Consider the following 24,821-nt stretch of genomic DNA (forward strand, 5'->3'; position numbering starts at 1 on the left):
ATATTGTATCTGACCGTGGCCCACAGTTCAACTCCCACTTCTGGAAACGTCTCTTCGCTCTCCTGGGAACCAAGGTCAACCTCTCATCGGCGTTCCATCCCCAGAGCGATGGACAAACCGAGCGGACCAATCAGATTCTTGAGCAATACCTTCGCTGCTTTTGCAACTATCAACAAGATAACTGGAAGGAACTCTTGTCTTCTGCTGAGTTCTCTTACAATAACACCATCCACTCCGCCACCCAGACAACCCCCTTCTACGCCAACTATGGGTTCCATCCTCGATTCAGTCTGGCTTCCGCCACCACAACCGAATCCCTTAATCCTGCAGCCGAAGCTCGTGCCAACCATCTCAAGGAAATCCATGAACAGCTTGCCACTGAGCTCAAGGAGGCCCAAGGACGCATGAAGCGCTTTGCCGATGCTAAGAGGGCACCTGGCCCAGACATGAAACCCGGGGACAGTGTCTGGCTCTTACAGCGGAATCTCAAGACTCTCCGACCTTCCCAGAAACTTGATCACCGTAAGATTGGCCCCTTCACAATCACGGAGAAGATCAACTCGGTCACATATCGCCTCAAGCTTCCCCCATCCTACAAAATTCACAACGTCTTCCATGTCTCCCTTCTTGAACCACGTTTCACCATTCCGGAGCGAACTGAGCCAGAACCCACCCCACCAGAAGAAGTCGAAGGACAGGAGGAATGGATTGTGGAAGACATTCTTGACTCCCGTATTCGACGCACGCACCTTCAGTACCTCATCAAGTGGCAGGGTTGGCCAAGCTCGGAGAACACATGGGAGCCAGTGGAACACCTTGCCCGATGTCAAGAGCTTGTTGCCCAGTTCCACCAAAAGTACCCCGACAAACCCCGACCAAAGCCTGCCAACATCAAAACAACATCCGGACGCCGTGGCTCAAGGAGGGGGTGATGTTATGGACGACGCGTCCATACCATGCGCTTACCTCATGACAGCATCCCAACAGTCAGTCAATGTCAATTCACTGTCAAAACCTGACATCTGCCAAACCTCGCAGCCGCACGCAGCCGCGCTACCCCACACCTGCCACTGCCTTCATTTCTCCACGCAGCCGCACGTAGCCACACCTCCCAACACTCGGCGCTTACAAACCCTTCTCCATACTTCCCCACGTACCCGCCCACAGCCTCAGCGTAGCCACCCCATCCCCAGTCTTCTGTTTCCATACTTCCCCACGTACTCGCCCACAGCCTTCCCAGAAAAACATAAATAGCCGCCTCCCCTGAGCTCCCCACTTCCTGATCCCCCAGCAGATCAACACCAGTTCTTCCTAGTCTTGTTCTAGTTCTTGTTTCGGTCTGAATACCATTACCTGTCAACAACCTGCACCACAAGTCGCCTCTATTTCCATCGGCTCCGCCCATTCATAACATGACAGGGGCGGCGGAGTCAAGTCTCCGCCCGTCGTGGCGAGTTGCTTGGACATAGAGGGGGCTTAGAGGCGTGCCCACCCCAACTTTTATGGGTGGATGTAGACCGCGGAGGAGCGAGCACCGGACGGTGTGGGGTGCACGCGCGGGCTGAAACATGTGGGGGTAGTGGGGTGTGGGGGGACCGGCGAGCCCTACCGCTGGGACGCGTGGGAGACGCCCACCACGCAGGGGCGGGGGGAGCAGGTTAGAGGGACGGGCCGAGCTGGTCCCGGGGGGACATAGAGTCAACAGGCATCATATTTCTGACATATGCGAGTTACCATGGAACACCTTTAAATCCATGCATGGTATAGGCGGGAGTACGGGGCCCACGTCGCCAGAGGTAGAGGTGCGGAGGGGGGGGGGGGGGGGGGGGACGCGCTCGTCAAACCAGCCTACTGCGCGGTGTGTTTGGTGTCCCGCAGCCTGGCCTTCATCTCGAGGGCCTTCATCTTGAAATCCCATTTGCGCTCGCTGTCCAGCCTGCGTCTCTTGGCGTCCGCGCGCCGTTCCTCAAGCTCCAGCTGGAATTGTCGCTCCGCGGACTCCCTGGCAAACCGCCGCTCCTCGAGCTCCGCCTCCCTCGCCTCTCGGCGCTCCTCAAGCTCCAACTGAAAGCGTTGACTGGCCTCCTCTCTGGCCAACCGCCTCTCTTCAAGTATCTGCTCATCCAGCGCAGATTCCCTTGCCATGCAGCGCTCCTGCATATCCATTTTGAGGCGAGTTCGGTCTCCCCGGCCCGCCATCACATCACTGACGACAGTCATCATCCCGGATTTCGCCCGGGGGCTGCGACTACTACCTGCCCCGCTCTTCCCGGCCTCGTCATCCGACGTAACGGGGTCCGCGAGATCCAATACGGCGGAGCTCTTTCGCTTCCTAGTGGCTTTCGTAGTCGCCTGCGCGGGCGTGTGCGGGGTGGACGCTGCCGGGCTAGCGGCGGTAGACAGACTAGTTCGCACCTGGTACAGGGCCTTACGAGCGCTGGAGAGGGGTTGCGCGCCAGAGGCCTGCCCCCCGGATGCCGTGGCAGGCACGACGGGGGTAGCGGGGACCACCGGAACAGGAGTGTTATGATCTCGACGACGGGGCGGAAGCGAAGTAGAGAAGACAGGCCGAGTGTGATAGGCGACAAGAGATTGTATTGGCGAAACAAGAAACAAGGACTAGACCAGGGGATGAGAAGAACTGGTGTTGATCTGCTGGGGAGGAAGGGAATGGACGAAGAGAGGCCGGCTATTTATAGATAGGCAACCCAGCAGATCAGAGAACAACAACAACAAGAGGGGACTGGGGGGCGCCAGCTATGCTCCTAGAGCGTGCGTGGCGAGCGTAGAGAGCATTGCTACAGCTGCTGGCTATGGGGAAGCAGTGGGGGGTGTGGAGAAGCCGAGGGGGGATTGGCGAAATGAGAGGAGAGAGGAGGAGTGGCGATATTGCAAGAGGATTGGCGAAATGAGAGGAGAGAGGGGGAGTGGCATTGACATTGACATTGACACTGACATTGACACTGACATCGACATTGACATTGGCGTTTGACATTTGGCGGTTGACATTGGCGGCTGTCAGTAGGTAAGCTTATGGTATGGGCGCGTCGTCCATAACAAGGAGGAGCGGGTGTATCATGACTCTGCAAACCGCTAGACGGCCCCCCATTGGTTGGGGACTCCCCATCGCTGGCCGCGGACCCCTCCAGTATGTCCTCCAGGGCCGTTTGCAACTCCATACGCGCAAAATCTCCCAGTTGGAAGTGAAGCTGCGACCCCAGCTGCTCCTGCGTGTCTGGCGGCGTCTCTGGCGGCGTCTCCGACGGGTTCTGCGTCTCGGACTGCGTGTCCTGCGGCGTTTCATGGGACCACGCGGTTTCCGAGTCCTCCGGCGTCCCGGCCTCGTCCGGCGACTCACAAAGCAAAGGTGACTGTGGCGCGGCCCCTGGGACCAGCGCGGCGGCAAGGTTCGAGGGCAAGATTGACGAGGCGGCCATTGACTCCTGAGACCCTACCGAGTGCAGGGCCGTTGTGCCAGCGCGGGACCAATAAGGCTCGAGCTCAAAGAAATACCCGAAGATCTTGACGATACAGGCCTGTATGTTGGGGGTATTCCTCTTCTCCTCCTCCGTGAGACCCTCCCCCGTCTGATTGAATCGAAACTGGGCCCCCTTGAACTTCTTATCCCACTGTGCAAGCTTGTTCTTGATGCGAGTCTCGGTCATGTCCTTTCGGTTCTCATACATGAACATTTTTATCTTCCGAATCACGTCCGTTCGCCTATCCTTCTTCGAGCGGTTGACCCCATTGGCGTCCGGGGTGTCGCGATGCTGCAGGGCCTTGGAGTTCTCGCCCGTAGAGAGCCAATCCACCAAGAGCGCCTCTTCTTTGTCGTCCCAAAAAGCGTATGCACCGTCCGCCCGCTGCTTCCCCGCAGCGGACTTTGCGCTTGGCTTCTTTACCCGGGGCTTGCGGGCCCCGGGAGCCCCGGCAGTAGAGGGTCCAGCGTCAGCAGACGACATGGTGTCGGGGGCGATGGGGGGGTGTACGGTGAGGGGGGTTCGTTGTTGGTGCGGGCATGTAGGCGGAACACCCCCAGGGTCCTGAAGACCCCAGGTTCGCTGGAGGCCTTTTTGCTGCTCTCCCCCGGAGAATCCTGTTTTTCTACACCCTGGAGTAGCGGAACTGGGGAACGGGGGCCTCACTAGCCCCAGAAAATCGGGAGAAGCCCGACAGATCATCGGGACGTGATTGGGGGGAGCCTGCGCGCACGAACTCTGGACGCGTCGCGAAACGCGCTCGCAGTTTCGCTAATCTCGCGATTATCTGCCGTTACTGTTTTCGATTATTGGGGGCTAGTGAAACGCCCTATTGTACACTCCGCAAATCGCCAGCGAACGCGCCTGACAAACTGGCGAATGGGGTACTCCGCTGTGCAACACAATAGTGAACTCATCTCGATGACGATTTGTACTTGGAAACTTTACATACACCATATGACATTATGAACTTTAGACACAAAACAGGCAAATGCAAGTGAGGGAGAAAAAAGCGTCCTATGAAACCGTCCTATGAAACAGTATCAAAATCAATCGTCTTTATCAGACTGGTTCCTGAGCGTTCTCAGGGGAAGGGCAACGGGACCAGCAATGACATCGCTGTCACGCACGAAGGGTCCCTTCTTGTCGGTGCGCGCCTTTGATGTAATGATTCCGAACGTGTTGCCAATAACGCCGTCGGGAATGTCCGCGCTGCCGTCTTCCTTCAAGTCGGTAAAGGTGACGGCGAGTTGGTTGACCCAGGCGACGTGGACCTGTTGATCCTTCTTCTCCTCTTTCTTGTCCCAGTAGAATGTCACGCTCTTTTGGTCCTTGCTGATTGTGGCGTTGAGTTGGGGAAAAACGGTGTATGGGATGGGGGGGTTGGTGTCGGGACACTTCTTGATGTAGGGCGCATTGAGGGTATAAGATTGCGACTCGGTCAAAGGCGTGTCGAAGTTTGCGTTCAGGGACTGTGCAAAGTGCTGTCAGCATGTGTTGCAGGTTCATCGCGTCAGGAGAATAATTGAACTTACGTTGAGCTTGCGAGCACTACGGAACCGGGCATTTTGTCGAGCCTCCGTGGTGAAGATTTGGTTTGACGTCAGGATGGAACTCCTGTTGTTCAGCTGGAATGTGAAGCCCAAGTAGCCTGCCTCTCCAACACTTAATAATAAAGGTTAGAGAAAGTCTTACACCCTTGAGAAGGCTCGCGTAGATACCTGGTAACGATGCTCGAAAAGTTCAGGAACTCGTCGACAGTTTCAAACTTGGGAAACTGATACTCGCATGGCTTGGCGCCCTTTCCTTTCAGAATTTGTTGCAAAACCGCGGCATGCTGAACTTCCTGGTCGCGCATAAACTATAGGATGGTGGGATTACGGTGAGACTCGTTGCGGATGATGACAGCTACCGGAATGGTATTTGAGGCGAGCACGTACCTTAAGATCATCCACAAAACTCGCGCCGTAGCCTGCGTCCTCCCACTCTTTGGGGACAAAGATGTCAATCCCAAGATTGAAGAGTTCCAGCTCCAGGAGCTCGAAGTTCAAACCGAGCTAGGAACGAAATGGGATGTTAGATCAAGGATGCTGAACAGGTTCCGATGGCTGCCAGACGCTTACGTTCAATCTGTCGAAGTCAGCCTTGTTGATGGTCGGTGCCGCCAGCGCTGAAATGGCGCACGCAGCGGTGCAGGCCAGTGCGCTCGAGATCACGGAGAACTTCATTCTGATGAGTTTTGTATTGATGTGTTGGTTTCAAGGGAAGTATATGAAGGCTCGCGGGCGGGTTATTAGGCTTGATAAAGGAAATTGAAATGGGAGGACTGCTCGAAGAGCTGCCTTTTTATAAGGATGGGATGCTGACAAAGGGCTTCGGGACGGCGCATCAACACCTCAGGTCTACCCTTATGACTACTAGTGTTGAACCGTTTTGGCTCAAGCTGGTCCAACGTCATGATGCATTCATCGAAGGCTGAGGATTTGTGAGGGATGCCAAGAGGGATTCCTGTCAGGCTGTCAGTCCGCCGATTGACGCGAAAAAAATGGCCGAGTTAATCCACTGTAACACGGTTCGCGTTACGTTGAAAATTTACAAGGGAGCCGTCATAATGATGAAGTACAGTATATCCGTATCGTAGCGGAAGAACCAGTCTCTGATAGATTTAGAGCGGTGACGGTCTTATGAGTGATGGAACTGACGGTAACCTGACAACGTCAAAGGGATCTGCGTAGTCTTTTGCGGGACGGGGCTCGCAGGAACTTCCGAAGGATTTGGCGCGACATGCGCCCAAAAACTGTCAATTTACCCGAAATTCCGAATTCGACACCGCGACAGAAATTGGTAACCACCGAGCTTGCAATTCCCAGTGGGTGGGAGAGAGGAAAGTCCGCGCAAATAAAAACGTCACGTGACAAATTTGGGACCCAACGCAGCTCTCGCACCTTTCTCGAGAGTTCGACTTCCGACTGCCATTTTGGTTCCATTTGCCTCTGCGATCACCCTGTTTCTGTCATTACCACCTTCATCCCAGACAAGTCGGCGGTCCTCAACTTGCACCCAGGTAGGCATCGGGCTTTCCTCTCCTCAGGCTTCTGTCTCCTTCGGCTCATGTCCCGTGTGAATCCGAACATCATGTCTGATGGCGTCCCACTTGTGTCATCATTTGAAATCATACACTCACAGCGCATCTCTCTACTTCTAGGCCCTTTTTCCGACCAGCACTCTACTGATACTGGTTGGCCTGTATTCATACACATAGAAGTCTGGCAAAATTTAGACTCATTCAACCCAACGAGGCTTGTGATCTAGTCGTTGAAGGCGCTTGTCGTTCAACACCATGGCGCGCATCAAGCGTAGCCCACATAAAAGGGTGGCGGCGCTGGTACGTAATATTTCGGTGATGCGTACATATTCTGTGGGGATGGTGTATTAATACTTGTCAATTCTGCTCAAAGCCGGCAGCCGTCAGTGCGTATATCTCCACCCTCGCGGAGGCCCCTGAGGCGGATATTCCACGTCATGTGAACGAAGTCGAAGTCTGGCCGTTTCCAAAGACGGATTTTCATCATTGGATCCCCGTTCTCAATCGGTTCGACTCGATTTTGGAAACTCTGAATGACCAGTATGATATGAAACATATGCAAAGCAAACCCTTCACGGCGGAACACAAAATCCTACTACTCGCAATATTGAACTTTACAACAAGCCTCTGGAAGCATTGTACAAACCGGAGTTTATACAACTCTTACGAGGTGAGCTCAGCGTATTCATGCTGGCATCCTTTGCGAAGTGAGTTTCTGATGTGTATGGTTCATCAGCATCTCAGCGAGCTGATCTACACTGGAGATTTGGATGTGCTGTTGGCAACCGTCAAACTGGTGTACCGACCCGCGCAGCGATTGGGAAGTCAACGATCCCTGAGAAACACACTGGGCACCGCCCAAGAACGGATCAATGTTTTGGCGCAGCATTGGGGAACAAAGCAGCTCGGATTGGATCTCGAACAGCTGGCGCAAGACATCGACATCCCGGCGGAATGCAAAGCATTGAATTTTCAATTTTACCGAACAGCTGCGAGTACCGACACCACGGCTGCGGCGGACAATCGGCTGGCTACAACGCTTGCGCTCAAGCCCCCACGCACGCCTAAGCCTGCAGGGGAGGCTTCGGTAGAGAAGCAGACGGATGGTCTCGTTGTCATCAATGTTCCGGACGTGGCTGGGGCGGGCAAAACGGATCGGGAGCTCTTCATGGAATTGGCGGAGCAATATCGAGTGCCTGAGGAGCATAAGTTCTCTTTGCTTCAAAAGATTCGACTGGCGATGGCCATGGGCGACTTGCACAGCCGTCGGAAGATGTTGACTATCCGAATTCTCGCCGTCGCGGTGCTGGTCATACTGGGCAGTGAAGACACGATTCAGAGCAAATTGTTCACTTTTGAACCGGACCTCATACAAAGACTGGCAGACATGTTGCAAAAGGACCTGGGCTCAACGGTATGCACCATTTGGGCTTTCTCATCTGGTTCCCTGAGGCTGACTATGTTACCCGGTAGTCTGAGGTTCAGGAATTGCAAGCAGCATCTTTGTACGCATTGGATAGCTTGGCACACCACCGCGCGCGCTTGAGCGAGATACTCACCGCTGTGAACGCGTCGGCAAACCACGGCATTCTCATGTTCGTACTCCGGAAAGTTATTACTTCCTTGGATGCACCTGGTATGCGACCTTCCGCGGTTCTCCGCTTGTGGCTCTTACTAAATTTGAATTACAGTTTCAGATTATACGCAGGAGTACATAGATGCGTTGTTCGGCTTTGTAGCATACATCGCGTCGACACAATCCGGAGGGAACATGATTATTACTGCGGGAATATTGCCCGTTCTTGTGCAGTTAATGATGAACACTCGACAGGAGCATATAAAGGTCCGTTGGATCTTTAGCAACGTCGCAGTCCCTCACATTTGAACTTACCTGCTACCACACAGTCTGTCACGAAATGCGTCCTGTTGCTCGACAGTCTCGTCTTTGGCTTCAGTCCGTCATTTGCCGCATTCGCTGCAGCCAATGGCTTGGAAAATCTGGTTCAAAGGATCCAAGTGCGTTCAGGGTTGTGTTGTGTTAGCTTGCGGCGTGAAGGATGCTCAATCTTTGTATAGGACGAAATCGGCATATGCATAAGCTTGGCACCGAGTGATCCGATGAGTATCGTCGAAGATTCAGGCGCGCAGAGCGCACCAGCGGGCACAGGTGGGATGCAAGGCGATATTGGCAGATGATCACTGTGAAAGCATGCTCACTGGACTCTAACAACAGATTTGCCTCACGAGCGGACGTCTTTGCTGCGTGCGTTGTTGAAATTCGTGTTGCACATGATGCAGACGTCGGGGACCGCAGACCGCATGCGGAACTTGATCGAGACCACATTACCCAGCTCGTTGCTCACGATATTTGAGCAAACCAAACTTTTTGGGGCTAGCGTCTTCGGTCTAGGTATGTTTGAGAGGTCATCGCGATGACCTACCTGCTCCTGATTAGCTTGCTGACTTTGCACTCTTTCAGCTGTGAACATTATGTCGACCTTTATCCACAATGAACCGACGTGTTTGTCGATCTTGCAAGAAGCGAAACTACCTGAAGCTCTTCTTCATGCGGTGTCGAAGGACATACCGGTTTCGGCGGAAGTGATATCGGCTTTACCAAATGCTTTTGGCGCAATATGCCTGAATCAAGCCGGATTGGATCAGTTCAACGAGGCAAAGCCGATCGAGAAGTTCCTTCAGGTCTTCACTTCCGAGGAGCACTTGCGAACCTTACAAGACAATGATGTCCCGCATCTTGTCGGAAATTCCATGGACGAGCTGATCCGTCACCATCCCAGCTTGAAGGAGTATGTCTTGTCGTCCATCATCGGAATGCTGAAGCGGGTGGTGGAGATGGGAGAGGACGCTACACCCGACGACCAAGAAACGTCGACCTTACGCACCGTTAAGATGACGTCAAATGCCTCGAAGACGGATGACAATGCGGAAGATGAGAAGAAGGAACCGCGCATCGCGCAATTTATTCATCTGGTTGCCAGGGTAAGACCTTTCAATGCATTGTCGGACTTCCATGTAATACTCATGCCGTCTTCTCAGTTTTTGGAAGGGCTCTTCCAAAATGTAGCGCACTGCAAAGATTTCATCAAAATGGACGGCGTACAGATCCTATTGAAGTGCTACACCCTTCCGACCTTGCCATACGATTTCTCCTCTTCGGCGTCGTCGTATTCGCTGTCGTACCTGTTCCGCGTCTTGATCGAAGTCAACTCGCAGCCGGTTGTTACTCATATGCATGCTGAGATTGATCAAGCACTGAAGGACGCTGAATCTTTCATCAACCACGAAGGGGATGAAGGAATCATCATCCACTACATTGATATTCGAGGTATGTGAAGTCGAGTATAGGTTTCCGCCCAGAAGACTGATAAAAAATGCTTCTTCAGACGATGACATCGATCGCAAGGAGAAGGGTCAAAAGATCCTCCGCACATTGATCATCCTGCAGGGTTTCATCCGACTCATTTCCGACATCTACTGCACGCATATCTTGACGCATAGCAAGAGCGTCTCGGGATTGATTCAGACTTTCTCCGGAGAGATTGGATCGAAATTGATCAAAGCTTTCGGAGCTCTCTATCGGTGAGTGACAGCCATAATACCTTTGGACTCTGCGGTTCGTAAATTCTCATACCTTTTCTCATTCCAGCACATGTCTTTGGGAGAATCTTCTTCTAAAAGAAAAAGTGCCGAAGCCTTGGTATCAGTCCGCCTCGAAAAAGCACGAAAGATCTAGCATTACCCGCGGGTCGATGGCGAGCTCACTGCTTGACGTTGACGTGCTGGACTCAGTCTTGGACGCCAATACGACTGGAGTCCCTGCGTCGAATGAGGAGGGGGCGTCGGCGGAGGTTTCGGACTCGAAGGACCCCAGAGTCAAGAACACTCGATACTTCAAGCACCTTCTGTCGCAAATTCCCACAGTACTCACTCCACTGTTGCAAGGCATCTTGAAGTTGCTTACCGCACGGCGTATCACGGAGTCCTCAAATCGGAAGACGAGTCAAGTGGTTATCGACGGTATTGCATCTCTCCTGCGTGATCACCTCATGTGGGACCGTCCAATGCGCACTACTTCTATCAACAAGTACAACTACCTTTCTGTCGTTCTTGGCTTCATGTCGGTTCTATTTGTAGAGGGTACTTGTCCCGCCTTGCTGTCATCTGATTCAACCGTGTCCTTACTGACATCTATCCTTCAGAACGCACTTCTATGGCATTGAATACGAACTTGGTTGTTGCATTCCACAAATCGGGCGGCACCAAATGCGTCCTCGAGGTGTTTGAGAGTTTGTGGGATAGAGCTACCGAGCTCAGTGGATCTGGACAAAACAGCCTCAGTGAAGACGACAAGGCAGTTTTGGCGAGAATCCACGGCGCAATCGAGATTTCTTTGAGCGTTCTGCAGACACTCGCCAATGGAAAGCTGGTTCACGAGTCGCCTCTGACGGCCAATCTGAGCAGCCGTGAAAGGGACAAGGCATCGCCCGACTACTTCGATCCACACGACTATCTGGTGGATGTCCGTACCCAAATGGCGCCACTGGTTCTTCGCGTATGGCGCAGCAGTTACCTCGACCGCGCACCCGCCAACATTGTCAAGGGCGCTCTAATCATCGTGACGCACATCGTTAAGGGAGAAGGAGAAACTAGCACGAAGACCGATGCGTCCGGGTCGCCAGCATTTCCCTTACTCGCGTCCAGCATTTTCAGCCGGCTGCCTCAGCCGGTTGCCGTTGACGAAGACAAGGTTCAGCAGTTGGTGGACATGGGTTTCCCTAGGGCCGCTGCCGAAACAGCGCTGACTCGATGCGGAAATCATGTTGCACGGGCAGCCGAGTATCTGTTGACTCATCCAAGTGTTGTTGCTGCTGCAACCTACAACTCAGCTCGAAGCAATGCCAACGGGACGGGAGCGGCGGGGTCAAGCGAGACACCTGCAGCGCCGTCATCTTCGATTGCAGCACAGACAACCGAAGCCTGTGCTAATGCCGATCATTCTGGAGCGGATGCTGCTGCGACACAATCCGAGGCCGTTCCGATGGACACGGAAAGCGGCGCTGAAGCAGAAGATCTGGATGAACTAGCTGCAGCGTTGGCTATGTCAATTGAGCAGCCTGTACAGAGCATATCTGGTGAAGCTGCCGCGACGGAGGGTGCTGGTGATGCAATCGCCATGGAGGTTGATCCTCCAGCAGAGCCTGCAGTTACGGAAGACAAAGGCAAAGGAAAAGCCCCGGATATCAACATCTTGGAAGCGGCTCGTCACGATCTGAAAGAGGAAATTCCCATTCGATGCCTGCAGTTACTCGACAACGTCGAGGATGTCATCTTCCAAGTCAAAGAATTGATCTGCTTGGTTGGAGCCGCAGACATCCCCAAGACCATCGATCTTCTTGTTACCGACATCGAAAAGCACCGTGAGGCTGCTTCAGTCGCTGGGAAGTCCTTAGCTGTTCGATTACGGTTGTTCGCCTTGGTTGTCAGTGATAGCACTTGGCAGAAAGTAGCTATCGAGTCGTGTCCTCGCCTTTTGGACAGTCTCTTGAAGATGACCAAGTCGGATGGCACAAATTCGCCCTGGTTGCCCTCTGTTCTGCTCGTCTTGGAATCCTACATTTCTCTGTCTGACGAGCCGAAACCTGCAGACGCGAAAGGCAAAAGTACAGCGGAGAGTTCTGCGGGAAGTCCTCACCGACCGCTAAATGCGGTGGAGAGGATGGAGCTGTTGACAACACTAGTGTCTCTCATGCGGTTGGAGAACGTGGATAAAGAAATGCTTCATGCGGTGTTGCGTTTGACTGTTCGACTTACACGCTTCCATGGACTGGCCGTTGAATTCGCCCGCTTGGAAGGAATCCCTTTGCTTTTCGAACAATCCCGAATCGGCTTGTTCCAAGCTCAGCCTGCTATGACTGTCATGATCCTCCGTCACGTCATTGAGGACTTCAATGTTTTGAAATCGACAATGGAAAGGGAAATCGCAAACTGGTTCAATTTCCCACGCCAAAGAATGATGGACATCAGCAGCTTCGTCAAGAACAACAGCCATTTAGTCAGCCGCGATTTACAGGCCTTCATATCAGCAGTAGCTGATACATGCTTCCTGCCACGGTTTGATCCTGCATCGAAGACGTCTGTCATAACCCTCAAGCCGAAAGAAGAGGAGAAAACCGATGTCTCCCCTCCGGAGGAAATCACTCTCGAAGGCGTGGAGAAACCGTCGGAGCCACAGCCGATGGACATCGAAGGCCCAGCAGCAGTTGACCCTAACGCCTCGATGACCAGTGCGCCAACCATTGAGCAATTGAAGAGTCTATATTTGTCGGATGTTTCCGAGACGGTAGTGCAGTACTTGGTCAATGAAGTGCTAGCTCTCAAACATACTTCCGCTGGGAGCCCCACGCTGCAGACCCTACCGTCAGGTTCTGGAAGCGACGCGAAACATGCGGAGGACAAGACTGCTTCCAGCAGCACTGACGGGTCCATCTCCCCAGAAAGCGTTCACCTAAAGCGGTGCTTCTTACTCCAATGTTTGTCGGAGCTCGTTGTTTCGTATCCCACCTGTAAAATCGACGTCATCAATGCGACTCAAAAGCGATTGAAAGGAACACCGCACAAAGGATCGTCAGGCCGTAATCCGTTCCTGAATCATCTTCTGCATGATCTCCTTCCCCATTCGATCAAAGCCCAAACGGAATCACCACTTGACTTGGCCATTCTGACCCCTGAACTACAGAAGGACTTCATGGAAAGCCAGTGGACAATCAGCGTTATTTCTGGACTCTGCTTGGGCGTTACAGCGGATCTTGCGGAAGAGCGGAAATTGTACCCAGATCTGGCGCATGTCAGGCGCTGCGTATTGGATGTTATCGCACGATTCCTGAAGGATGCTGTTAACCATGCCGACGTTCCTACACAAGTGCGATACTCGAGGTTCTTCGCGGCAAGCGACCTATGCTTCAAGCTTCTGACGGCACGTGGTCCCGCGAGAAGCACGACTTCGCCAGCAGCAGCAACACCGGAGATGGATGACATCCCGACCCATTTGGCTCGCGCAATGATGGAGAAAGGATTCGTGACGCTGCTGACTCAGGTCCTTGCGGAAATCGATTTACATCATCCCGAGAGCAAGAGACTCGTTAGTGCAGTGCTCAAGCCGTTGGAACTGCTAACCAAGTTGGCCATCAAATTGGGCAAGACTGTGGAAGCTCGTTCCACGGTCAAGGCCGATGCTGGTGGTGCAAGCGCTGGCGGGGTCGTCCCAATGGAGGAGACTAACACTGAGCTTTCGGACATGATCCGCAACTCAGCGCTTGGGATGTACAATGCGCCCACAAGCGACGACGAGATGGATGAGGGCTCCACAGGTGACTCGGAAGATGAGGATGGTTACGACGACTTCTCAGAAGATGACCTCACTGGTGACGAAGATCTTGACGATGAAGAGGTGAGATACGGATATCTCTCCCGGGAAACTCCACGCTTGATATTGAATCTTCTCCCTAGGGATCTGATGTTGACGACGATATGGAAATTGTTATGCCGCAACCTTACCAGGGGAACCCAGACCCTTCGACAGAGGACGATGAGGATGAAGATGACGATGATGATATGGACGACGACATGGATGACGACTTAGGCGATGAAGAATTCGACGATGATAACGAAGACGACATTGTTGAGGAAGGGGATGAACCCGATGAGTCCGATGCCGAAATGTCCTGGGACGACGGTCATGTCGAGTATCATGATCTGACCCCAGACCGGAGAGTGTCAGAGGCACATAGTGATGCCCACCAACACGATCATCTTATGGACGCACTGGCTCCTGAGCGGGCTCGTTTAGGTCATGACGAAGCTCACGAGGAAGCCGACCAAATGGATTCTGATGGAGACGCTCCCGAAGTCATTGACGATGAAGACGAAGACTCCGAGGAGGAGGACGAGGACATGGTTGATGACATGTACGACGACGACAGATTCGTCGATGGGGAGGAGGAAGAGACTGCATTCTTTCCTGTCGGGGGTGGCCCGGGATTGGCACATCGAGGATTCGGCCTTCTTCAGCATTCGCGCGGGTCTCGGCCTAGGCGAATCGCCAGAAGACAAGTGATGGAAGTGGATATGACTCCGGGAGGAGGTGTTGACATCCACTGGGTGCCGGAAGACGGAAACATCCAGTACGTGGATGGAGGTGATTTCCAGGTGTTAGGAAGACCACTTGGAATGCGTCAAACGGGCAACGAAGACATCATGACGCATCCACTCCTGGTGAACCAAGCTCCTGCTCCAACAGCCGAGGCGCGCTATGGGATCACCGACCGCGCTCGCGGCCCTGCAAGCATTCGCGCGGGTGACGTACTTGATTGGCAAGCGTTCGACAACATGATAGGAGGGAACGCTCTGCAAATCCTCGAGCAGCTATTTGCTCGAACTGGAGCTGCATCTCAATATCGGGTGGAGGTTCCTGGGTTGCCTGACATGACTGGTAGCATCGCCGCTGGTGGCTTAGTAGCAGGTCTACCACTACCGGGGAGAGCTGCAACGCTACCGGTTTCGACACCTGTGGCCGAAGGTAGCAACTCGCAAGAGCAGAGCGTTCAGCGCACAGCGTTTGAGGAGAGGATTGCTGTCATCCACGGCTTCGCTCCGTTAGGTACTAGTGAGCGCTGGTGGCAGGAAGCTCGGTTGATGTACGGCACTTCCGTCAATGACAAAGGCATCAGGGCAGTGGATGCGGTTGTCGAGGCACTCAAACCAGCTGCAATGGAGGCGGCACAAAAGAGGAAAGAGAAAGAAGAGATCGAGAAGAAGCGACGGGAAGAAGAAGCCGCCAAGCGGAAAGAAGAGGAGGAACGGAAGCGGAAGGAAGAGGAGGAACAGGAGCGTTTGAAGAAAGAAGAATTGGAACGGCAGAAACGCGCTGAAGAAGAGGCTACCGCCGCAAGTCGGGTACAAGACGAAGCGCACCCATCCGCGGCCCCGGATATCCCAGCCGAGCCTGAAGTACAGGAAGCAAGTGCCAGCCAGGAGTTACGAATCGACACAAATGCTGCTCCACCAGAACGAGTGATAGTAACTGTTCATGGCAATCCAGTAGACATCACAGGTTAGTTGGCCCGTTGGAAAAGGATCGCAAATCGATATGTTCAACTCAATATATTGCAGGGTCCGGGATCGATGTAACCTTTTTGGAGGCGCTACCGGACGATTTGCGTCAGGAGGTCATCAATCAACACCTCGGAGAACAACAGCGCTCTCAACGAGCTACTACTGTTCCACCGACCATCAGCTCAGAATTCCTAGATGCTTTACCGGCGGACATTCGAGACGAGGTACTGGCGCAGGAGCGGAGAGAACGAGAGCGGCGCGAAAGAGCTAGTCAGCCAGCTGCGGCAACTACGAGTGCTGGGCCAATGGAAATAGATCCTGCCAGCTTTTTGGCGACATTGGATCCCTTACTACGACAAAGTGTTCTGCAGGAATCAGACGACGGCTTTTTGGCCACTTTACCGCCAGGATTGGTTGCGGAAGCCAATGCTTTCCGAGGACATCGCGCTCGAAGCCGATTTGCAGCGTCACAGCAGGCGCGATCTTTAGCAGCTGGATTGTCAGCTACTGGTCAACCTTCCGCTCTACCGGGCAAACGGCCTGGTCATCGCGAAGCCGTCCACTTACTCGATAAAGCCGCTCTGACAACACTGATCCGTATGCTTTTCTTGCCAGAGAACGTTGGCAAACAGCTGATTCACAAGACGCTTGTCAATCTTTGCGAGAACTCCAAGACGCGATTGGATCTCATATCTCTCTTCCTGTCGATTTTGGTGGAGGGAAGCACGGACTTGGCGTCTGTGGATAGAAGTTTCGCGCAGATGTCCATCAGAGGGAAGGGGAAGTTCGCCCTTACACCGAAGAAAGGACCAGCTACTCCTACTCCGCCAACCACCGCGGGAACCCAGGGAGAAAACGGTCCAAATATCGTCGCGCAACGATGTTTGGAGGCCCTCACCCAGATGGTCACCTACAATGAGGGTGTGGCACGCTTGCTCCTGGTGGAGAATGAGATGCTAGCCAACAACCCGTTCAAGACGCCGAAAAAAGGCAAGGGCAAAGAGAAGGTCACCGACAACAGATATCCCGTAGTCGTCCTCCTCAGCCTTTTGCAACGACCGACGTTTTTGAACAGCGCTGAGTTGATCGAACAGCTTATGCATATCATATCCATCATTCTGCGCTTGTCGACCATCATGACGCAAAAGGCGAAGGAAGCGAGAGCTGAACAAAAAGCCACGGACAGCACATCGCCGACTGTTCTTCAGGATGTCAGTTCAGTTCCAGCTAGTTCTTCAACGGCCCCTCCTCCAGAGGAACCTATTGTTCGAGTTGAAGCACAACGGCCAACCCAAACACCGAAGAAGCCTACCAACAGCAGTGTCACAGAATTCAAGCCACCCTCCATACCGGAGCAGTACGTGTCAGCTGTAGTCAAAGTCCTCACGACCGCAGTATGCTCTGGCAAAACATTCCAATACACACTGTCTGTGGTCCAACATCTATGTTCCTTAGCAAACAACCGTGAGATCATCACGCGCGAGCTCACCTCGGTCGCTCAGGGTCTCGGCGATGCTATGATCCCCGATGTCGATGAACTGATCGTCGTCCTTCAATCCGCCAGCACTGCAGTTGAGGTTCAGAGTGCAACTCTTGGGAAGTTCTCACATGCCGGTGCCCTTCAAGCAAAGTTGCTTCGAGTCTTGAAGACGATGGACTTCATTCACACGAAACACGGGCGACACCAGGAGAAACAGGCAACGAATGCCCCTCGCCCCGCACCTTCAGCTGCAGATGCCACTCCAGGGACAGGAGAGGCGTCCGCCGTTCAATCAGATCAGCAGGAGTCGCCAGTGGCCTCCGAAAAAGACAAGGAGATCGACTTGGAAACCAAGTTGACAACCATGTACGATTCCCTTCAGCTGCCGAAGCTCTGGCAGAGATTGGGAGCTTGCCTGAGCATCATCAATGAGAAAGATGCACTCATTCATGTCGCTACTGTACTCCTTCCGGCCATCGAGTCTTTCATGGTCGTTTCCAAGCCGTATGTGATGAGGAAGAAGCCAGTGGTTGCTGCCACGACGGTTCAGACACCAGCTTTGAGCAGGGTCCCTACGCATCAATCCGCGGATCTTGCGAAAAACAACGAGGAGCTTTTCGTTTCTTTCACAGAAGAGCATCGGAAGATCCTGAACACAATGGTCCGGAATAGCCCGTCGTTGATGAGTGGCTCTTTCTGCCTTTTGGTGCAAAACCCGAAAGTACTGGAATTCGATAACAAGCGCACGTACTTCAACCAGCAGCTGCATAAGCGAACAAGTCGGGACCACTACGGGAGTCTGCAGATTAACGTCCGGCGGCAGTACGTCTTCGAAGATTCCTATCACCAACTGCAAGGCAGATCCGGGGATGAGATCAAGTTCAGCAAGCTGAACGTACGGTTCTATGAAGAGGAAGGCGTGGATGCCGGCGGAGTCACCCGGGAATGGTTTTCGGTTCTCGCTCGTCAGATGTTCAACCCTGACTACGCTCTGTTCCGTCCCTCCGCCGTGGACAAGGTCACCTACCAGCCTAATCGACTCTCTGGTATTAACCCTGATCACTTGTTGTACTTCAAGTTTGTTGGTCGCGTCATTGGAAAGGCTATCTACGATGGAAGATTATTGGATGCATACTTTACCAGATCATTCTACAAATCGATGATCGGCGCCCAAGTTGACTACAAGGACATGGAGGCCGTTGACCCAGAGTTCCACAAAAGTCTTGAGTGGATTTTGCAGAACGACATCACCGACGTGCTTGATCTGACGTTCAGCACTGAGATCGACGAGTTCGGGAAGAAGCAGACAATTGATCTCAAACCGGATGGTCGTAACATCCCTGTGACGGAGCAGAATAAGCACGAATACGTCAAGCTCGTCGTGAACCAGCGTCTCGTTACTGCCATTCACTCGCAAATCGAGGCCTTCCTTGGCGGTTTCCACGACGTCATTCCCAAAGATCTCGTCAAAATCTTCAATGAGCAAGAGTTGGAGCTATTGATCTCTGGCATGCCTGACATCGACATCGACGACTGGAAGAACAACACCGAGTACCGAAACTACACCGCTTCTAGTCCACAAGTTCAGTGGTTCTGGCGGGCTGTCCGAAGTTTCTCGCAGGAGGAGCGTGCCAAGCTGGTGCAATTCGCCACTGGCACCAGTAAAGTGCCCCTGGAAGGGTTTGCCGAAATCCAAGGGTCAAGCGGAACGCAAAAGTTCCAAATACATAAGGACTTCGCCTCTTCCGATCGATTACCCAGCGCCCACACCTGGTAAGTAAGGGTTTTCTTGGCAACCGCTATGGTCCATTAGACTAACTGCATTCATTTCAGTTTTAACCAATTGGACCTCCCTGCGTACGAAACATATGACCAACTTCGCGCAAGTTTGCTACTAGCAATATCGGAAGGTGGCACTGGTACGTGTTCAGTCCGTTCCGTACCTTTTTGAAGATGAGGGTTCTAACACTTTAGCTGCTTTATCCAGGTTTCGGATTCGCTTGATCAGAATGCACTCTACGGCGTCGTTAAGCGGTATCATTCAGGCGGTATCCTTCAGAAAAGCACAGACGGGCCATATCCCGTAATTCAATATGTGCATGTAGATAGTTTAGCTTCTCTAGCATGATGTATTTGCTTAAAGGTCTAAGATCATCAGCGTCTAATGCCTTGCTGAAACAACTGCTGCGATCTACCATGTCTAGTTGGGCAGTATCCGCCACCCGAGTACCTATCCGAGTAGTCACAACAGTCGCCCTCTATCCCCAATGAGGCTATTCGGAGCTGTCCGACCCATCTGATGACGATCTACGTGCTTTTCGTAACTTCCGCATTGCAGCGGCTTGTTCTCGTATCTTCTCTGGCTTCCCTACATTCTCTCGATCAAATGGACAGTGTCTACATCGGAAATGGAAGCTATTAGTCAGATTCTGTGAACTTCGCAGTCCCGCAGCTGGAAGACCCACCTGCAAGCATTTCCGCTGCACAAAGAAACTAGTTAGGCACAGATATCGCTGAGGGTCGTGGGTATCCACTTACCAGCAATATCCCCGCTTCTTATGGGACTTTTCCACAAACAACGAAAATGAGTTATTCGTTCATCTGCCTCCTCAAGGTAACAAGTAGATTATCTCCAACTCTACAATCCACCCACCAGCTCCGTAAAAACCGAATACCCAGTCCCTGGGTCTTTGTACGTGTCCTTCCCAGCCTAAGTTTAATTATCGACATATATGATATGTGGGATACGGTCAATACACGATCCCTCGAGCCGAACCTCCAGGATTGTCGGTGGGTCTCGCTCAGCTCTTCGTTTGTGCACTATGTAATGTTTTGAGTACCTCTACGGCTTCGTCATGAATCGCCTTCCATGGCGGTGCGTCTTCAATATCTTGCGGTCCTATTTGACTGTTGCTGCTCTCCGCATCAGGGTCCTTTGGGCCAGCCATACTTTGAGTCTGGCGGGAGCGCAATACTGAAGATATAAGACACCTGTTGACGATCTGCTGAAAGGAAATAGGCCGATATCGGGCGGAGAAGGTCGCCGCAAAAGACCTATGGAGGGCTTGGAAGCACGCTCGAACAAACATGCAACGAACTGGAAGTATGTAGCGCACAGACAAGCGTCGTCTAACCACTGCGACGCTGTCCTTTTCCTATGTGGTGTATCTGCAGCAGCAGCCGGTGTTTCTGGTCCTTTTGAAGTTGAATGATGCGAAGAGTGCGAAGGTCGTTTATACGCAGGTTTGGGCGAGCGCGTTTGTTCTTGTTTTCTCCAAAAGTTCAAACCTGTCCAAATCAGTGTCCAAATATTCTCCCGGAGGTTCTTGGAAAACGGCAAACATGGCTGGAACCATTACAGCCAACCCTGCTTCACCTGCAGCCGCGTCGGAGGCTACTGCCTCAGACGCTGTGACGGTGAAACGACTGTATGTGTCAGGACTTCGGGAGGACATTGACAAGAAGGACCTTGGTGGTCGGTTCGCCACTTTTGGTAAGGTCGTCTCCGTCGATTTGGCCGGAGGCGGTCCTTTAGGAGGATGCAGAGGTTTTGGATACGTTACCATAGAGGGAAAGCCCTCTTCCATAGCAAAATGTAAGCTTCTTGTGTCTTCGAGGCGCTCTATACTCCGTTCTCACTCTTCATGACAGGTCAGTCCATTTACAACGGCTCAAAATGGAAGGGAATGCAACTCCACGTCGAAGAAGCAAAGCAGGATTATATGACAAAGCTGAAAAGAGAGTGGGCGGAGATTCAGGCGCAAGAAGACTCCCGCAAAGACGGGAGAACGCCGACAATCAGTAACAAAAAGCGGAAGAAGAGAGCTGTAGACCATGCCGCAGATATGACGCTCGTGACAGATAGAAACTGCAAGAACAAAAAGAACTGGAGGTTGTCTCGCTTTGGGCGTGGTGTCTCGGTGTTTCGGTATAGGAATAGAGCCACCGGAAAGGTACGATCGTTACTCGATGACGGGAAAGTCACGTCTCACATACTAAATGAAGCGCATATCATTCAGCTTGTCACCATTGACCCTCTACGACATAAAAACAACATCACGAGGCCAGAAAGCTACGCTCAATTCACACCTGTGGTTCGCCTTACATGGCCGTCCGACAATATTGTGGCCCCAGCCAAAGCGAATCGACCAACATCCAGTGTTTTGGTCGATGGGACGATGGCGCCAATAGAAGTGACGGAAGAAGTGACTGGGGGGCTATTCGACGACACAGACGATGAAGAAGGTCCAAACCCCAGACGAGAGTCGGACTACACCTCGGAATCGGGAGATGACTCGGATGAGACACCAGATCTGTTTGACGAGCCGGAGTTGATGGACATAGAGCAAAAGACACCGTTAGTGGACGAAGAGGATGTGGGCACCTCGCCAATGGTTGTCGACAGCGACCCAACCTTGGACGATGATGACTTTGAAATTGTACCCCAGGGGGGGAACACCTCAGAATCGCGAGTCTCACTACCGCATAGGTTCTCGGACGACGACGATGACGACTTTGCCCCTCCCACGTCCGCGCCTCAACCTGCACCGATCCGCAAAAAGAGGACGCTGGATGAGATGGAAGCTGAACAAAAACTGTCGAACGAGCGCTTGCGGTTGTTACAGTTGGCAGAGTTGACAGTCGTAGAGCCAAAGGTCACTGCCCAGACAAATTCTAGCAAAGTCGCGTCCTTCGAAGACGAAGGAGACAGCAGTGATAGTGATAGTGACAGTGACAGTGACAGTGGCGAGACGAAGACGCCAGGGGTTGCTGGAAATGTTGCGAGTGTGAACGGAACTCAAGCGAACGTCCCGAGTACCGAGGAGAATGCAGAACCCGCACGGAATGTAATCAGTTTCGAGGACGATGACGAACCGGTTGGAGGAGCATATGTTCTGACCTCAGACGATGATTCGGACGACGACGATGGCTCCGAACCGAGCAGTGGAGTTGCGGAACCGGACCGAGTCAATGCCGGTGGGCCGACCATAGCGGAGACAGAAGTAGATGGCGTCAGACTGGAGGTCACATTGCGGAGGTCCTCTTTGACCATCAATAGCGGCAGCGAATCGTCTCACGTGGAAGAGGTGAAAACGGTTTCTACTACTCCATTGCAGAACTGGAACGGGGAGTTTGCAGAACCAAACGAAGAAGAGCCGGATTCGGATTCTGGGTCTGACTCGAAATCTGAGGCGGAATCTGCCACGGATTCTGATAGCTCCGTGTCGGATGAAGAATCGAGTATTTACAGCCAAAAGGACGACAATCCAACGAGCGCAACGCCGCTGGAAGTTGCCGGTGGTGCGTCGATTGAACTACCCACCACATCCGGTGAAGCTGCATCAGAGTTCTCCTCGGAATCGGACGAGAGCTCATTCGCAGCCACACATTCGGGAGAAGAGTCCAAGGGAGAGAGAAATATCGATTCATTAATGAAGGAGGACGCTGAACGTGAACAGAAAACGGAAAATGCTTCCGCGGCTGCCACAAGCAGTCGGAAGGGTGCGGATAGTCAGGGGGCTCAAACGGCCGTCGCAGTTCCAGCAATGTCCGGGGATAGACACTACGCGGTCAATACGAATCTGCGAGCGCTGGTGTTTGGCGGAGATGAAGCCGAGAGCAGCGGCTTCTCCCTCTTTGGAGGCCCAGAAGATGACGCTGCAACCAAAGCCGATCAGGCTTCTTCATTCTCTTTGTTCCCTTTCGCTAACGACGAGTCTTCGGAAGCTCCGATGGCGGATACCTTCACGTCTTTCGCTCAGCCGTCAGCCATTACATCGTCAATGCGTGCATACACAACCCCAGCGGTCCACGATAGCTTCAGCAGCTCAATCCCTCTTTTCTTTCTCCACCTCGACAAGCCAGAGCTCGCTCATCGCTCGAACTACGCTCCCAACGGGACTTTCATGCGAACGCAGACAGAGGCAGAGATCACGATGCAATGGGAAGACAGCCGGAGAGACTTGACGTACGAGTTCAAGAGCAAGCACAAGAGTGCTGCGAGGAAGCGGGAGAAGCTGAAACGGAGTAGAGGCGGTGCACGTGGGTAGAAGCCGTAGAGTATGGCGTGCGGTGTATGTGTAGGCCAGTTAGATAAATACATAGATTCTGCTCTCGTCCGACATCTCCTCGTTTAGGCCCAATAATATATCTTCTCAATTCTATGGCTGCAAAGCAGACAGAGCTCTACGCTCGTCGCATGGCGTCCCGTAGGCCGCGACGCGTGCCGCATCTGACTGACAGTGACCTTCTTCACAAGCCTCTGCGCCGTTCCCTTCGTTCCTTTCTTACTGCCTCCACCGCTTCAAAGACCAACATCTTCCCCATACGTGAGAATTTTTTTCTTTGACCAGCTGGGGATAGTCAGCTGAGCTACATGCGACCATCTCACGCTTGAACCGGTAATGCTGCGAGTGCCTTTGGGATCTGCCTGCCGCTGATGAGTTGAAATCTCTAGCTCCACGTGGGGTTAGGGTTAACCCTTTCGGGTTAGCCCTAACCCCTCCTGACATTCCTCTAAGGCAGAGACTGTCCACTGGCTTCCAGGCAACGTGCACTAGTAAGCATAATGGCATTGCAGGGGCTTTGCAGCCATAGCAATCGCCCCGCCTACGGCGGCTACCAATGGACATAAGGCTTTGGAAGCCTGCAGGCAGGTTACGGTTCTGGACGATCATACCCATATGGTGCACGGTAAAAGCGTCGGGCAGGTGCAAGTTGCAACCCGATTTCACAGGGGTTTCGCCCATCATCAGACACGTCCGCCCTTTCGGACGTGCTGTTTTCGGACTCGATTGCGTCCGATGGACCTGCGAGTTCTCTCCCAAGCACAGCACAAATCCCTTGTACTATTCCGCCCAACAAGAACTAACTTGATCGACATTAGAGGACTACCCAGCAATATGTCCTCCAGGAATTCTGCCCCTAATTCCCCTGCCACACCACGGAGCAGTCGGCAACGACGACAAGCACTTGAGCCCATTGTACGGCAGGATGAATCTCAGGACACAGCGTCGACCTTCGGAGACTCGGCAACACCGTCCGGACTGACCGGCGCAAAGTCGCTGTCCCGCTCGTTAACGTCCTCTGTCCAACGAGACAGTGCAGGGGCCAGAACTCAAGGCGACGTCTTCTCTGACCTCGAGAATGAACAGTTAGGCGAGGACCAAAATGGGGGTCAGCAGAAGCGGGGAGACGGTCGTCGTGCTGCGGCTGCCTCTCAAAGCTCAGTTTTGTCGTCACCTTTGATCCGCCGTGATGTACCGATGGGAACGGACCCACCGGGAGGGGCCGCTCAATCACCTGCACCAAGGAAGCGCACAGCTGCTGGTAAGTTCGTTTGCCTCTGGTTTATTTGTCTCATGGGTGTTAACGAACTCCTATGCAGACACCGTTGGATCTCCCCTCGCGTACCCACCTTCATCGGACGGCCCTGACCGGAGACGACGCCAGAACCCTTTGTCGCAAGTCACAGATGGCTTTTCCCGAACCTCCTTCTCTGGCTCTGGCGCTCGCGCATTAGGATCGACCCCTCGCAACCGCCGTGGTGATATTGCAGGCAACCGTTTCGTTGATCGTCTCTTGCAAGCACAGCAAGATGGCAGTGAAGGACCGGTTGGTCGGAATCTTTTGGATGCCTTCAATG

The 24,821-nt window shown here is 53.0% G+C and overlaps 4 protein-coding genes across 4 annotated transcripts; 2 read left to right on the plus strand and 2 right to left on the minus strand.

The window, feature by feature from the left end:
- Nucleotides 1-4,528: 4,528 nt before the first annotated feature.
- Nucleotides 4,529-5,707, minus strand: EV422DRAFT_570058 (Rds1 protein; the record flags this gene model as incomplete). The annotated part of the gene is made up of 5 exons (XM_053072835.1): nucleotides 4,529-4,951; nucleotides 5,015-5,144; nucleotides 5,201-5,340; nucleotides 5,420-5,536; nucleotides 5,603-5,707. The coding sequence occupies 5 exons, from the start codon at nucleotides 5,705-5,707 to the stop codon at nucleotides 4,529-4,531; spliced, it is 915 nt and encodes a 304-aa protein (XP_052922870.1).
- Nucleotides 5,708-6,450: 743 nt separating this feature from the next.
- On the plus strand, nucleotides 6,451-19,470 carry EV422DRAFT_196979 (uncharacterized protein). Its single transcript, XM_053065260.1, has 18 exons — nucleotides 6,451-6,543; nucleotides 6,685-6,864; nucleotides 6,938-7,234; nucleotides 7,301-7,978; nucleotides 8,038-8,200; nucleotides 8,256-8,407; nucleotides 8,470-8,580; nucleotides 8,641-8,731; nucleotides 8,798-8,974; nucleotides 9,044-9,564; nucleotides 9,622-9,910; nucleotides 9,969-10,164; nucleotides 10,232-10,722; nucleotides 10,785-14,032; nucleotides 14,092-15,694; nucleotides 15,754-18,949; nucleotides 19,010-19,095; nucleotides 19,164-19,470. Exons 2-18 carry the CDS (start codon nucleotides 6,820-6,822, stop codon nucleotides 19,178-19,180), a joined length of 11,361 nt encoding a protein of 3,786 aa, XP_052922871.1. The 5' UTR covers nucleotides 6,451-6,543; nucleotides 6,685-6,819; the 3' UTR covers nucleotides 19,181-19,470.
- On the minus strand, nucleotides 19,202-20,428 carry EV422DRAFT_196907 (uncharacterized protein). Its single transcript, XM_053065259.1, has 5 exons — nucleotides 20,017-20,428; nucleotides 19,830-19,886; nucleotides 19,715-19,740; nucleotides 19,642-19,656; nucleotides 19,202-19,573 (listed from the first exon to the last, which is right to left on the minus strand). Exons 1-5 carry the CDS (start codon nucleotides 20,263-20,265, stop codon nucleotides 19,450-19,452), a joined length of 471 nt encoding a protein of 156 aa, XP_052922872.1. The 5' UTR covers nucleotides 20,266-20,428; the 3' UTR covers nucleotides 19,202-19,449.
- A 33-nt stretch (nucleotides 20,429-20,461) lies between these two features.
- Nucleotides 20,462-23,354, plus strand: EV422DRAFT_197056 (uncharacterized protein). The gene is made up of 3 exons (XM_053065261.1): nucleotides 20,462-20,771; nucleotides 20,828-21,129; nucleotides 21,196-23,354. The coding sequence occupies exons 1-3, from the start codon at nucleotides 20,519-20,521 to the stop codon at nucleotides 23,224-23,226; spliced, it is 2,586 nt and encodes an 861-aa protein (XP_052922873.1). The 5' UTR covers nucleotides 20,462-20,518; the 3' UTR covers nucleotides 23,227-23,354.
- The last annotated feature ends 1,467 nt before the right edge of the window (nucleotides 23,355-24,821 follow it).

This window comes from Fimicolochytrium jonesii, assembly GCF_025526975.1.
Source record: "Fimicolochytrium jonesii strain JEL569 chromosome Unknown EV422scaffold_24, whole genome shotgun sequence".
NCBI lineage: Eukaryota > Fungi > Chytridiomycota > Chytridiomycetes > Spizellomycetales > Powellomycetaceae > Fimicolochytrium > Fimicolochytrium jonesii.